Raw genomic sequence first — 15,760 nt, forward strand, 5'->3', positions numbered from 1 at the left:
AATGGATACCTTGAGGACCTGCTCCATGATTTTTCCAGCAACTGAGGTGATGCTGACCAGTCTGTAGTTCCTTGGATCCTCCTTCTTCCATTTCTTAAATATGGGCACCATATTTCCCTTTTTCCAATTATCTGGGACCTCCCGCAATCACCCAAAGTTTTCAAGGATAATGACCAGCGGCTCTGCAATCACATCAATCAACTCCCTCAGCACCCTTAGATGTATTGCATCTGCCCCCATGGACTTGTACATATCCAGCTTTTCTAAACAGTCCCTAACCAGTTCTTGCACCACTGAGGGCTGCTCATCTTCTCTCCAAACTGTGCTACCCAGTGCAGTAGTCTGGGAGCTGACCTTGCCTGTGAAGACGGAGGTAAAAAAAGGCACTGAGTACTTCAGTCTTTTCCTTCTTGTCTCTCACTAGGTTGCCTCTACCATTCAGTAAGAGACTTACACTCTCCCTGCTCTTCCCCTTTTTGCTAACATACTTGTAGAAACTCTTGTTGTTACCTTTCACGTCCCTTGCTAGCTGCAGCTCCAGTTGTGCTGTGGACACATATTACTTCTGTAGCTTTACAGTAGAGCTACAAACAGCAAGTATCCATGTATTCAGGTTGTAGTGCCATAAAAATGGTGGATCCACCACAAAAAAGTTCCTGTTTCAAACAGGAATATTTAGTAGTGCTACCTTTTATAGCCCAACATTTGACTTGTGGACAGTTGCAAATAACACTTCAGACTCCCAGCATTCCAGAGTGCTCTCCTCTCCCACCCCCACTCCAATGGGGAAAGAGGGTGAGCAGCTGACAGTAGACCTATAGCAGCAACTGCCACAGAGCCATTCTGCTCCACTGTTGCTGTGGCAGCAGCACACTGGACAGCTTTGAGACAACCCAATCAGTTGCTGACACCTTCACAAAAAGGGTTGCTCCTTGGCAGGAGGTGAATTTGTAGTGCTCACAGCTAGGGGCTATGCAGGTGTGCAACCCTCACAGTACTTTATTACAGGAGACCCTCACCATTTGTGGGGGATATGGGAATGTATCCCCCATGAATGGCAAAATCCACGAATAAGGCACTGCATTTATGAACACCACCTGCATTCATGAATACGGTGCCCCCAGTGGCTGGAGGTGGGGACTGCGGGAGTGCGGCAGTGGTGGTGGGAGCCTGGCCACAGCAAGTATGGACCTTCTGAGGAGCTCCTTTAAGTGCATTTAAAATACAAGTTCAGCATTTGCGAATATTTGAAACCACAAATGCCGAAGCCATGAATAGCAAGGGTTTCCTGTATTTTTCTGGAGCTACAAAGTGCCATAGCATTTTGTGGCATATTGAAGGTCTGAGAACAGTTGCCAAACCAAGAAAATGGTTTTACTGACAATCTGGAAGTTTTTACTGATATCTGCAAATTGCTTGCCAGTAAAAAGCTTGGAATAAAAAAAAAAATGTTCTTGGGCTGGCAACCCCCCTTGACTGCAGAGACTGCTTTAAACTGTCATGCCCAGACCCACTCCATCCCAACCAGGGGACCCTACTGGTGGAATCAATAACAAGGGTATTACTGCCCTAACCTACAAAGTCCATGCGGCCCAAGAAGTGTAGAAAGAAACAGACTGAGATGAGCCAGTGGGTCTGTAAATCCTGCCACTAGAATAAAGTGCTCCCATCTCTACTACTCTACCTCAGCATAACAGTGAACTACTAAGCTTAACAGAATCTTTCTCCTATCCCACCTCCCTTGTGCAGAACAGCACAGCAGTTTGAGGGTACCTCTGCTGTGCAGGATAAGCTTGTGATCCCGACATAACGTGAGAGGCTTAAAGGAGTAGCCAAGAGACCAAGGAGATGAATGCTGAACAGTATTACTCCAGATGAAGAAGGGGAGATCTAGGGTCTTTGAAGACTGAAGTACTCTTACATATCCCCTCATTCTCTTCATGGTAGGCAGGTGAGATGTTTCAAAGATTGGGTGAACCCTGGGAGTTAAGACTGGAAGGGTTAAGCCTTAATACTCTTTATGCTGTACCCATGCAATTGTGTTAGCATTCCCATTAAAATTAAGACAAATGGTATACTGGAAAATTCTGCTTTAAGAGCTATCTCAGTATCTTTGTTTATTCTCCTGTATGTCCTGATCAAAGCTTCATTGAGCCAGCTCCTATGAAGTCTACTGTCTGGACAGAGGCATCAGGGAAGATTTTAAGATAAGAGAATGCCAAATTTGTGTGCATTGGGGGGGGCGGGGAGAAAAGAAAACAACTTACCTAACATTTCCCCCAACCCTGCAATGATGTTAGGCTTGACCGTCACAGTGGCAATGAAGTTTTCATACCTACTCTCATTTTTTTCTGTATGCACAAATTAAATACAAGTGTAAAATAATAAAGACAATTGTGAGCTTTGGCTCTTAAAATGGGATGGGGGCAAGAGAAATGTATGTGCTACGTATATAAGCAGGAGTGTTGCAATGAAAACCTAAAAAGGACACTAGAAATTAAGGTAGAAAGGAAATAGAAAGACACATGAAAGAAAGGGAAAAGTACTGCCAGGAAAAATTCAGCAAAAAAAAATTGTAAATAACAATAAAACAAGCTTAAATGAGTAATACCAGATGACAACTAAGTTCACTCTAAAAAACCTTCTGAATTAAAACAAACACGGGTAGCATTTAAATAAAATCCTGCTGATTTAAATATAAGGAAACTAGGAGACAGCTGAAAGGAATGCCCCATAGAGATGCAATAAACTGAAATAATTAAAAATAAAAGCTAAACGAAGCAAAATAATATTAAGAAGTGAAATTAAAACATTCTGAGATCAAAACAACATGAAAGGAAAGTAGTATAAAAGACTTTGATAACTACAACAAAAGCAAGAACTTTGAAGAATGAGGCTCTGAGCATTAATGAAAACAAAATGTGGATGTCCAAACTGCTGCATGAAAAGGAATTGAAAGAAAGATAATAGCAATGACTCATGATAGTATAACCTCTTCTAGTGTTGAGGACTGGATTTTCTAATTTGAAACACAAGAGCAGCAAAAGAAGCAGCTTCAGGATCAGTGACACAAGGGATGACAGAAAATAGAAGTGACTGAAATAATGGCAGTGCCCTGATAACAATGCCAAGGCAACTAACAAAGTATATACCTTGTATCAGATCGCCATGATGCTAATAATCTACTAACCCATGAGTTTGTATAGTTACTTCCTGCCCCATCATGGAAGAGCCTAATTTTTTTTAATAATTATTGTAATGCACAATTCGTTCCAGGTGGCAGGAAGGGAACTCCGATAAGTGGAAACAGCTATAGTTTAGCTTCCTTGGCTGTGAATTGCCATACACTCAAAAATGTAGGTGATTTGAATGTTATTCCTAACTTAGAATTTCCTGTGTTTGTAATGTGCTGCTTTCTTTTTATAACTAAAGTTTCAGAAAAGAAATATATACTCAAATCTCTGATGACTCCCTGAGCTCCTTGCTTTCCCTTACTATCTTTTGTTTGAGATTAATAAATAAAACAAAAGGTGCAGTCACACAGAACAATGGGAGCGTTCCAAAATGGGAACCATTTCACAATTGCTCCCAGGCGGTGCAGATGCACATGACACTGAAATGGTTCCCAGTGAACTGGTTAAAAATACTGCTTCATTTTTTAACCATTCCAGGAAGATTTAAACTGGTTTAAAAGGCTTGTATGTCAGCTTTAGGCTTAAACTTCTAAGTGTTATGTGTGTCCCTACCTAAAAATTAATTTAACAGAGGCAGGAGTGACATAAGAGTGAACTCTGTGTTGTGCCATTTTTAAGGCAGCTTTGTGTTGCCTGTATTCTGGGCTACTGCAGTTGCTGAAATGCAAAATACCCAAGGCTACCGGTGGGCTATAGCCATATAATGTAAGCACCAGGGGCTACTTGCTTTCTTGGTCTGGGCCAACCTTCTCCCTTCCCTATCAAGTCCCTTTTACTACAACCAACAAATTTAGACAGAGTAGAAAAAAATATTCTCCCTTGGACATAGTAGCAAGAATGGAAGTGGCCCTTGACACTTTTCAATTTAATCACAGCAATTCTTGCATCAAATGGTGGATGTGAGCACAATTTAGGCCACTACAGCAAAGGGACTTAATCTAAGTCATGCCTTCATAGTCGCAGGGTACATTTTTCAAAAGTGCACAGGAAACAGAGGAGAGTATAGAATCATAGGAAAGTAGGGCTGGAAGGGATGTCAAAAGATCATTTAGTCCAGCACCCTGCTCAAGGCAGGATTGTCTCTGACTAAACCATCCTAACGAAAAGCTTTTCCAACCTGCTCTTGAAAATTTCCAAGGATGGAGATTCTACAATTTCTCTAGGTAGCCTGTTCCAATGCTTGACTACTCTGCTAGTCAGAAAGTTCCTCATAATCTCCAATCTCAATGTTCTCTACTGCAGCTTGAAGCCACTGCTCTTAGTCCTGTCCCCAGTAGTCACAGAAAAAAAGCCCACCTCCATCCTCCTTATAATAACCCTCTAGGTTTTTAAAAACTGTTATCAAATCCCCCCTCAGTCTTTTCTTTTCCAAACTAAATAACACCAATTCTTTCAGCCTTCCCTCATAAGTCTTGATTCCCAGGCCACTAATCATATTCATTTTGTAAGGTGACTTACGCATGGGGTAACTTAAGTTATGTCTTACTGACTTTCAGTGATACTACATCAGTTTCCAAAATAGAACGTAAGCTTCTATATATCATTTATATGCTTCTGAAAATACTACCTGCAGCATGATTACTAGCCAACTGTTGTAGGTAAACAAAGCAGTCTCTGATGATAAGCCAACATGCTCTCCCTTTTAAAGAGACCTAGAACAGGGGTTGTCAACCAGGGGTACGCATGGTCAGGCAGGTGGGCAGGAATGAAGTGTGCCCTGGGGCACGGCAGCAGCATCTCCCCCAGAGCATTCCTGTAGATTGCTTCTTAATCAGGGGAGGTGGAGGGGCACACCAGGCACCGCTGGCCCCACACAACACACTGCAACAATGCCTCCCCACCCCCCACCCAGCTCACTCTGTGCCCACTCCCAGAAGCAGGACCCAGGGTGAGGGGGAATGAGGGCAGTGGCGCCCCTCTGCAGGCCATGCGTGCATACACTGCCCAGCCAAATGAACAGGGGGGCTCACACATGGTGGCTGCCATGCCCCATGCTGGCCCACACTGCCACCACTGCTATACGCTGTTTTCATAGTTTCATAGTTGGTGGGGTCGGAAGGGACCTGAGCAGATCATCGAGTCCGAACCCCTGCCATGGGCAGGAAAGAAAGCAAGCTGGGGTCAAACAACCCCAGCCAAGTGATTATTGAGCCTCCTTTTGAAGACCCGCAGGGTAGGAGCGAGCACCACTCCCCTCGGAAGTTGATTCCAGATCCTAGCTATCCTGACAGTGAAGTAGTGCCTTCTGATATCTAGCCTGAATCTACTCTCAGTCAACTTATGGCCGTTGTTCCTTGTAACTCCCAGTAGTGCTCGGGGGGAACAGGGACTCTCTCATAGCCTGCTGGTCCCCCTTGGCCAGCTTGTAGATGGCCACCAGATCCCCCCTCAGCCTTCTCTTGTGGAGGCTGAACAGGTTCAGGTCTCGTAGCGTCCACTCATAGGGCCTGCCTTGCTACCCCCTGATCATGCGAGTGACCCTCCTCTGGACCCTCTCAATGCTGTCCACATCCCTCCTGAAGTAGGGCACCCAGAACTGGATGCAGTACTCCAACTGCAGCCTGACCAATGTCACATAGAGGGGGAGGATCACCTCCTTGGACCTGCTCATGATGCATCTGTGGGTGCATGACAAGGTGCGGTTAGCCTTCCTGACCGCCTCCCCACATTGGCGGCCCATGTTTATTTTGGAATCAATAATGACTCCAAGATCCTTTTCTGCTTCTGCACTGACGAGAAGGGAGTTCCCCAGCCTGGAGGTATGCTGCTGGTTCTTCCTCCCTAGGAGCAGTACCTTGACTTGTCAGTATTGAATCCCATCCAGTTCTCATCCGCCCACCCCTTTAACCTGTCTAGATCTAGTTGCAGCCTGTCCCTCTCCTTCAGTGTGCCCATTTCTCCCCACATCTTAGTGTCATCTATGAATTTGAACAGGGTGCTTTTCACCCCCTCCTCCAAGTCACTGATGAAGATGTTGAACAGTGAGGGCAAGAGGACCGAGCCCTGTGGGACCCCACTGCCCACATCCCTTCAAACTGAAAATGACCCATTCACCACCACTCTCTGGGTGTGACCCTCCAGCCAATTTGCAACCCATCTGACTGTGTAGGCATCAATGCCACAGTCACCTAATTTCTTAAAAAGAATGGGGTGAGAGACAGTGTCGAAGGCCTTCCTAAAGTCCAGAAAGACTACGTTCACTGCAACACCTACGTCCAACGATTTTGTGACCTGGTTTTCCTATAGCCAGTCACACATGTGGCTCCGCAGGTTGCTGATGGGCAATGCCATGCGCGAGGCTCACCAGCAGCCTGCAGAGCTGGGTGTGGAAAATCAAGATAAGATAAATGGACCTTTTTCCAAATGCAGCAGCCTTAAAACCCAACCAATATGTACAAAAAGCTACAAATGACATCCACACCAAGGGCAACAGCTGGAAAAGGCAAAGGTAAATCGCTTTGCAACTCTGTTCAGGCTGCAGCATCGCAACACCAAGGGAACTGAGCCAACAGCAGCAAGAGAAGCTTGCAAGGCTCCTCATGTGCCAAGCAGAGTCCAACAGATATTTGGATTGCGTTTGGCAAGGAGAAAAGTGGAGCTCTAGGTGCCCTCTAAGGTTTCCTGAATATGGATGCACTGGGCATTCACCATATGAAGGAGGTGGTATGAAGGAAAAGGCTGGCTAGACAAGATTCCTTCACTAAGAGCAAACAATAATTCTCCTAATAATATTTTAGTTGTACTCTGTATTTTTATTGTCATACGAACTCAGCATATTGTAATGCCAGTGACTGAGTTAAACCTGGCTGAAACTGGTAAGTATAATAGTCACCCTTCATATAGGGTCTAAAATGTATTTGTTCATTAAGGAACATCGGTGAACAATTCTTGATCCAAAATTATTCACCATTTTTATAACAAACTTTGTTGATAATACGATATCTTTATTGGAAAAGTTTGCAGATGACATCATGATTGATGGGTAGTTAATAATGAGAAGGATAGGCTTCTGTTACAGAGTAATCTGAATCACCTGGTTAAATGGTTCTAACCCAACAAAATATATTTTAATACAGACAAAAACCTCTGGCACCAAAGAATACAGGAGAAGAGGCTCTTGGAAATGAGCAACTCAAAGAAAGACATAGGAGTCATTAAGGGTGCTGACAGAAGTGATATTTTATTTTTCTCATGCTTGGCCTTCTGAAAGGGCTCTACAACCATGCCCTGGCAGAAGAGCACGGCTGCAGAGTGTTTTAAAAGTGCCTGATTACACACCAAATTAATCCTCATTTAATGAGAGTTCCGATGAAGGCACTCCAAAGCAGACACGCAGCCTTTCTTGGATTGGCTCCAAAGTGGAGCTTGATCCTCCAGCCCCCAGACTCAACAGTGAACATCTCTTGGGTTAGGCGGCAGGGGGGAGATCACTGTAACTCATGACACTTTCTGTGAAGCACCATGAGTTACAGTGGGGAGCTACCCATCTGTCAGCACCCTAAGATTACCACCTCATTGTAAGCTGTCAATGCTAGGCTCTGACTGAATGTCATTGTATACAACGTTTGCAAGACAACACTAGAATACCATGCCCACTTTGGTGCTTTACGAAGGGTGCAGAAACACTGGAAAGAATACCAAAAAGGGCCAACAAAAAGATCTGGGGGGCCTGGAAATAAGTCTTACACTGTGGGCACATCTACACAGGACATTTACTGCATACCTGCCTAATTAGCTCCAGTAAAATCTGTGTCTATACATGTAGCCCTATTAGGTCACAGTACACTAATAATAAACTCTGCCAATATTGTCAATTTTCCTTATATTGGTGCCAATCTGATATAGATTCATACATGCTCGGGTCAGAAGGCACCTCAATAGATGATCAAGTCTGACCTCCTGCCCTGGGCAGGAAAGAGTGCTGGGGTCACATGACCCCAGCCAGATGCCCTTCCAGCCTTCTCTTCAAGACCCCAAGGTAGGGGAGAGCACCACCTCCTTTGGAAGCCCATTCCAAATTCTGGCCACCCTTCCTGTGAAAAAGTTCTTCCTGATATTCAGCCTAAATCAGTTTGTGACCATTGTTCCTTGTTACCCCAAGAGGCACCCTGGTGAACAGAGCATCTCCGGTTCCTTGCTGTGCCCTGCTAATTAATCTGTAGGCAGCCACAAGATCACCTCTCAGCCTTCTCTTGCGGAGGCTGAAGAGTTCCAGGTCTCTCAATCTCTCCTCATAAGGTTTGGCCTGCAAGCCCTTCACCATAGGAGTGGCCTTCCTCTAGACCCTCTCGAGGTTATCCACATCCTTCTTAAAGTATGGTGCCCAAAACTGGATGCAGTACTCTAACTGCGGTCTGACCAATCCCGTATAGAGGGGAAGTGTTACCTCCTTGGATCTATTCATCATGCATCTCCTAATGTATGATAAAGTGCGGTTAGCTTTGTTGATGATTTCCTCACACTGACAACTCATGTTCATCTTGGAGTCCAGTATGACTCCAAGATCCCTTTCCGCTTCTGTGCTGCTGAGAGGGTCATTCCCCAGCCAGTAAGTGTGCTGGATATTTTTACGTCCTAGGTGTAACACTCTGCACTTGTCCTTGTTGAACTGCATCCTATTGTGTTCTGCCCACTTTTCCAGCATGTCCAGGTCTGGCCCCTTTGCCCCCTTTCCCTCACAACGGGATCATCTCCCTCTGGGCCTGAAGGATCACCTGGAATGACCACCCTTCCTGGACTCCTATACGGGATTGCTGTATTGGTGCACCTCTAGTTCTTACGACTGCTTCTGTCTTGACCTAACCATAGTTGGACAAAACATTAATAATACAGTTTGTGAGCAGTAGCGAGAGAAGAACGCAGAAGACATGAGAAAGCAGTGGTACTCTAGCACCCCTGACAGAAGCTGAATATAGGGAACATTTACACCACTGTTTGTATAGAAAGACTATTATTTGTCCACAGCACAGTTCATGCTGTTATCATATACTCTTAATAAGATACTCATTTGAGTTTGTACGCTTTAAGATAAGGCCTCAATAAGGCTTTGTTATCTAACTAATCAAATTCCCTTGATGCTTTGTTTGTTCTATCAAGTATCCAGCTAAGCTCTGTAATACCCTTAGCATTGTCAACTACTAAGAATCATAAAGTAAGGGTGTCTTTTTCCCCCTTTCTGTACTGAATTAAATGAATTGTGTGTCCTGCACTCTATTTTCTCTTTCAAGAATACCAGACAAATATCAATAAGAATGATTTATGTACCAGGTAATGTGCTATTTTTGGTACTTTACTTCTTTTCAAATAACCTTGTGAGCTAATTCTACAGGTTATATGTCTTAAACAAAGTAGCTATAAAAAGGAATACATGAAGTCATATGTTGAACTTGCTGCATCTAATTTACTGCAGCATTATAATAGACCAAGAATTGCTAGTGTATACTATTGTTACTAATAGTACTGGTCTTTTAGGACCAGAACCAAGAAGGGGCTTGAGATATGGTGATGTTGAATGTTTACACACCTAGAAGTAAGGCAAACCATTCTGGAAACCTCAAAGCTAAGTTAAAACAAAAACTAAAGCCCTCAACATAAGATTTTATGGGGAACCTTTTAAAAGAAGAGACCTGGTATAATTCTACAATACTACATGAAACAAGAATAGGTAAACCTTGAGAATAAATGAAGGGATGCTATGGATCCCCATATGGGATGTTATCCCAGTCTTTAACCTAAAATGATCTGTAAGGTCCATCTGAGGAGATGTAAAGGAGGCAAGATTTCAATGTGGCTAGCACTGGAGAACATAGCTGTAAAAACAAAAACTGGACAAGTTGTGACAGAAACAAGATTACCACTGGAGCAAAATGGCTTGGATCTTTCCTAGACAATATATTCCACAGTAAAAATATGGACTTATCAGTGGCTAACTAAAGAATACCCTTCATAAGTTGTTGGCAACCTGGCAGGAAGAGAAATCCCAAAGATTTGGATGGATGTAAAATCAGTTTGGTTTGGTGATCTGTAAAAATCCTGACAGAAAAATACTTACTAAACTATTAGACCTGCATTATTTGTAATCTGATTTTTTTGTCTGTATTAGTGATGTTAAAATAGCTCTGCTAGACCTCAAAAGAAAGAACAGAAATGTCAGGACATTATGAAAAGATTGCCAACTGCCAGGGGTATACAAATAATGATGCCATAACAGCCAAGTATGTATATTTGTGTTTTCATTCTAATCCAACATTAAAATACTTTGTTGACTAATAAATCTGTCTCATTTAGAAATGGCTGTCCTGCATCACTACCAACTTCTGTCAGCTGCATCCCAAAGGATGAGGTCTCTAAAAGTTCAGATCTTTATAATTCATTAAAGCAGTGGTCCAGAAGCCAGTCACAAAATAATGAAGTCTCAGCAAAAACTTGAGATACAAGACCTAGTACTAAATTGGTTTCTCCCCTATAATGGGAACAATCTACAGGACCCCAAATATTGGCTAACCACTTATGTCAACATAGGTAACAAATGTCTGGCTAAAATATTCTTATTTTGACACGTGCCTATTAAAAACAGAACAATGAATTTAAAAGGAGACAAAGAAATAAAAAATGTTAATGCCAAAAAAAACCCAATAAGATGCAAACCCACTTTCTATTCTCAGACAGCTAGAGTAATAAAATATATGGATTCACAATAAAATAAAACTGAGAAATCAAAGTTATAATGCCTTGGAACATGGCCAAAAATAACAAGGAAAGCCCACAACAGATATTTATTCAATGGGCTAAGATTCCCACTTTAGAATGCATCAAAGCAAAGAAAGGTATAACCATTAGTGCATTGTGCATATTTAGTGCCATTTATTGAAAGATATAGAAAACTAACTATCATGTCAAACACCAAAAAGGAAGTGGTCTTGTGGAGTGAGTCCCAAGAGGTAGTAAGGGTTCATTTCCTTAGTGAATTACTTTCTCCCATTTTTAGTCTAGCTATTCAAGAAATAGACTCTCTTACTATGTACATGTAAAGTGGCAGCATAAAGGGGCTATGGTTCTGGCTGAGCCTTCTGGGCACAGATAACAATATTAGTAATGTAGTAATATATGTCAATAAACCTTTAACCTTTTGCTGCTTACAGTTAAATAGTCACAAACTCTTCTAACACTATAGTATACCAAAGAATACTAACATTATTACATGATGGAATGACTTCTATACTTTTTCAAAGTTTTATATATTTAGCATGATCTTTTTAAGCATATATACTTCCAGCACTAGCAAGTGGGTTCTCCTATTACTCTGCTTTTTTATTCTTTAGAATGAATTATGTCCTTCCAAAATCCACACACAAATGCAATTCAGCTGGCCCTGATCTACAAAGTTTGGATCAGGATCTGAACATCCTCAAATACCAAAAAACAATATTTTGCTGTCAAATTACTTTTACTTTAAAAAACAGTAAAAAAAAAAAAAAAAAGGACTGTCATTTCACACATATGTGATAACAATTACATGTAAATAATGCCTTCTCTGCACAAAGCTATATGTCTATTTTTTCAATAGAAGGGGAAAAAAGGCAAAAGTATGTTAAGCCAACATACTGATAAGTAAAATAAACAAGATAGTATATTGTAATATGAGAACAGAACAGAACATCACTCTAGTACAGAAAAGGCTAACTTTTAAAAGAACTAACAGGTCACTAACTAATATCTTCTATTCATTTTCCATACCAATATATTTAACATGCTAATATGCAAAATGGCCTTTCAGTCACTGTCATTCAGTTTACTTGTTCACTGAAAATTGCAAAGTAAAATTAAGCTTTCCAGTTAAATTATACATCGTTTGATTTATTCTATGTCTTTGGATAGAAAGACAAGTAAATTCTAATCTAGTCATGTAATCACTATAAACAGCAGTCACTAAAGTATTCAGACTAATTCAGTTCAACTCTAAGTTTGAAATATTTAAAATAAACCTCCTCAGGGGCTCTCAAATCAGTGCAGGTTATGTATGTCTAAAGCACACTCAGATCTAACATTTTATGTACAGATAAGGGGCACTGAATTAATACATCAGTGAAGTTTGAATGCAACATGACAGTGACAGTGTTGTTAGTGAAAAATGGTGGGAAACTATAGGTGGGTACCTCCTTCATCAGATGGCCTTGTTACCTCACTGCTGTAAGAAAAGCTAGAGTTCATCTCAGAACCATCTAATTTGTCATCCCCCAGATTCATGCCAGTAGCACTGGTAGAATGGAAATGCTGTTTATTGTAACGGCTTGCTTTTTCTACAAAAGGGAAAAGAATGGCTCAGTAAATAAATTATAACAGAATAAAATAGACAGCAAATGATTAATGTACCAATAGCCCAAAATTATGGAAAGGTGAACTTCAACCAATTTCACAATCAGAAAGTTGACTAGGACTCTAAAAGCTGAAATGGAAGCAGAGAAAGGAAAGAAAAATTCTAATGAAGGTGTTATTCTATCTCTGTAGCATACTTAATTCTCTCAACTAGAAAGCTGGTCTATATGTTTTTAAATTGGATCACTAGTCATAGAAATGGCAAGTTGTGTAAGTCGCACAGAAGGTAGGGTAAGGGCAGACATTCAGGGGGGCTAGGGAGAAATTAGATCATGTTAAAAATGGCTACCCAATCTAAGGTAAATTGAGATGGGGAGGATTGGGGAGATGGGGGCAAGCAGACTTGGGGGGATTTGGGGATCTGTGGGAGGACATGGGGACAAACACAATCCACAGGAGTGATATGGGGTCAGACATGATCAGCGAGGTGATGGGGGGGCAAGTGGCATCTGCGAGAGGGAATTGAGGAACTGAGGGAGCAGGCAGCATCTGCGGGAGTAATCAGGGGGCAGACAGGGTCTGTGGGGAGTTGCTGGGGTCTGGGAGGGTTTGGTAGGATCAGGGCAGCTCACAGGAACCCTGGGGGACCTCGAGGCTATTTTTAGCCCCCTCTCCTTTTCCCCCCCAAAACCTCCTCCCCTCACACCAATGATACCTATCTTTTCTTCTCCCAGTGGCACCATGAGCAACTTGTGGGATGAAGTATTTGTGGGGTGTGGTGAGGGGCTGTGGGGAGATAAAAATTGCCCAGTTCTAGAGGGAAGGGTAGAAAAAGTGCAGCCCCAAGGCTGCACAGATAACCGTGCAGAAGTTTGATGCACCTGTCTAACCTAAATAGATTAAGTTTGAGTGTACATTGATCCAAGTCTATCTTAGACCAGGATCCACCAATTTTAAACTGGTCATTTGTGGAACTTCTGTACACTTATAAGTTTATATTGATTTCCATTCACTGAGACTGGGTATAAGTGCAAGGTCTGCACTGGGGGGCAAACTAAGTTAGATCAGGTGGCCATTTTTTATCCAGTCTAACCTCCCCCTATTCCCACAAATCTCTGCACTTAGCCTTATAGATTAACCGGTTCAGAGAAGTGTAAGCTTTCATATGTAACAACCTATTTTGTCAGATGCTATGCAGATGGGAAAGTAAGTTGTTGCCTGCAAAAGCTCATGCCTCTGAATTAGTTGGTCTCAAAGGTGCTTACCCTGCCCTACCCTATGTTGGATCACCATCCATGTAAGCCTTTCAATTCAACCTTATTTGCATAAAAATCCCCCAAAATATCATACAGTATGAATTACGAGTGATCTATCTGAAACTGAGCATGTGTTTACATGACAATATAGTGCCATGCCCAAATGTTCAAGATAACACCACATGTACACACATAACTATACTAGTCCTGATACCTGAGCTGCTTTGGGTGTACAAATTCCATGTACAAGCAATTCTAGATCTTTTACACCTTTTTTAGGCCTGATTTATTAACCTTGGCTGGAAAGAAAAAACATGTGATGTATTGTTTAGAAATGGCTATTTTTAATCCAAAATGTAGACAATTTTGATAGAATACTGAATGTAAAAGAACTGGAAAATATGTGAGATAAATATTTCTTAGCTATAATGCCATTATTATTTTTACTGTGGTAGTCAGTGCAGCAGAAGCTGGCTGAATTCACCTATATTTAATATAATTCAGCTGTGATCCCATTTTTCCTGTAGGCAATTTATTCCTCCATATGACTTCTGAAACCTCACTCACATGATGATTATTTCCATGATAATTAAGCTTCTAAAATGTGTTCATTAGAAAATAATTTTCTAGAACTTACAACTAAGATGAAAAGGACTTGCTCTAGCCTGAATATCTTAATTTAATAACAAACTTTCTTAAGTAATTTTCAAATATTATCAATTCAGGAAAAGAAGTGATCACTAAAATGAGCACATTTTTCTTTTCACAGCAAGATATATGTCACTGAGCACACTGCAAAAGTTAGGAGTTAAGAATCTTCCTGCAACATTGTAGCATTTCTCATTACCTTAGCAGTCACTGTATTTTCAGTGTGTATGAGAGAGGAGAGATAGAGAGAGAAAGAATATTTAAAGCCTTTAAAATACTGTTACTATGGCTGGAAAGTGTCTAAACAAAGCTTATGGAAAGTTTTAGGATGCTTATGTAAACGAAGCATTTATATACTAATGATAGTTTTATGGTCAAGTGTACTGTTAAAATGGGGTGTATCCCAAAAGAAAAATTTGGCCACTTATTAGTACCTAATCAAGGAATCAAGGGTGATGCAGGCACCTACCCTGGAGATCTTCAAAAGGAGATTGGACACACACTTTGCTGGGGTCATTGGACCCCAGCAGTCTTGCCTGCCCAGAGGAGGGGGGCTGGACCTGATGATCTTGCAAGATCCTGTCTAGCCCTAAAATTCTGTGGATCTGTGACTAACTGCAGTCAGCTGGAATCCCTCCATTGACTTCACTGAGCTTTAGCCTCTACCATGGGTATTTAAGATTTCCATAAATACCATAGATACTTACAATTGATTTACTCAAATCCAAGATAAGGTTTTTCCCCCCAATTTAACAGTCTAGGAGGGCAGGCACCTCCTGCAGCTCTAACTCCAGCCCAGACCTGGGCTCAGGCTCAGAGCCACAGGTACTACCCTCCCTCTGCACCCCTTGCCTGTTCCCCTGCCACCACCACTTACCCTCCAGCACCAGCCCAGGGCACAAAGCACATGCTGCCTCAGGCGCTGGCCCCGGCCTGGTCACGTAGCTGCAGTGGTAGAGGCAGCAGCAGCAGCTCTGGCCCTAACTTTGGGGTTCGGACTGCCACTGTCACAACTGCTGCTGCATGGCTGAACAGGGACCAGAGTGCCCATGTGCTCTATTCCTGGGTTGGAGCAGGGTCAGTGGGTAAGTGGTGGGGGCAGAGGCTGTGGTGGGGAGGGGTGCAGAAGCAGTGGGGGAGGGACGGGCAGAAGCACCAGGGAGGGTAAGGATGGGTGACAAGCACTAGAAGGTGGCCAGGCAAAAGCAGGGAAGTTGTGAGGGGGGGACAGATGCCAGGGTGTGCAGGCCATGGCAGAATCAGGGGCCAAGAGATGCAGGGACTCACCCAGTGCAGGCATGAGGAGGCAGATAGGAGGGGGGACAGGTGCCAGGGCACAGGGCAGGC

At 42.4% G+C, this 15,760-nt stretch overlaps 1 protein-coding gene across 10 annotated transcripts in view; it reads right to left on the reverse strand.

Annotated features, from left to right (window-relative positions):
• NEBL (nebulette) overlaps positions 1-15,760 on the reverse strand; it is a 488,546-nt gene that overhangs the window by 26,771 nt on the left and 446,015 nt on the right. For 8 of the 10 annotated variants that reach the window (XM_090047283.1, XM_090047275.1, XM_090047280.1 and 5 more), the window contains one exon: positions 12,350-12,493. The exons of the other annotated variants lie outside the window; for them this stretch is intronic. In XM_090047283.1, coding sequence (XP_089903409.1) covers positions 12,350-12,493 — 144 coding nt within the window. The remainder of the gene's footprint in view (positions 1-12,349; positions 12,494-15,760) is intronic. 10 annotated transcript variants of the gene reach the window in all.

Source organism: Crocodylus siamensis, chromosome 5 (genome assembly GCF_052110815.1).
Source record: "Crocodylus siamensis isolate JL-2025a chromosome 5, ASM5211081v1, whole genome shotgun sequence".
NCBI lineage: Eukaryota > Metazoa > Chordata > Crocodylia > Crocodylidae > Crocodylus > Crocodylus siamensis.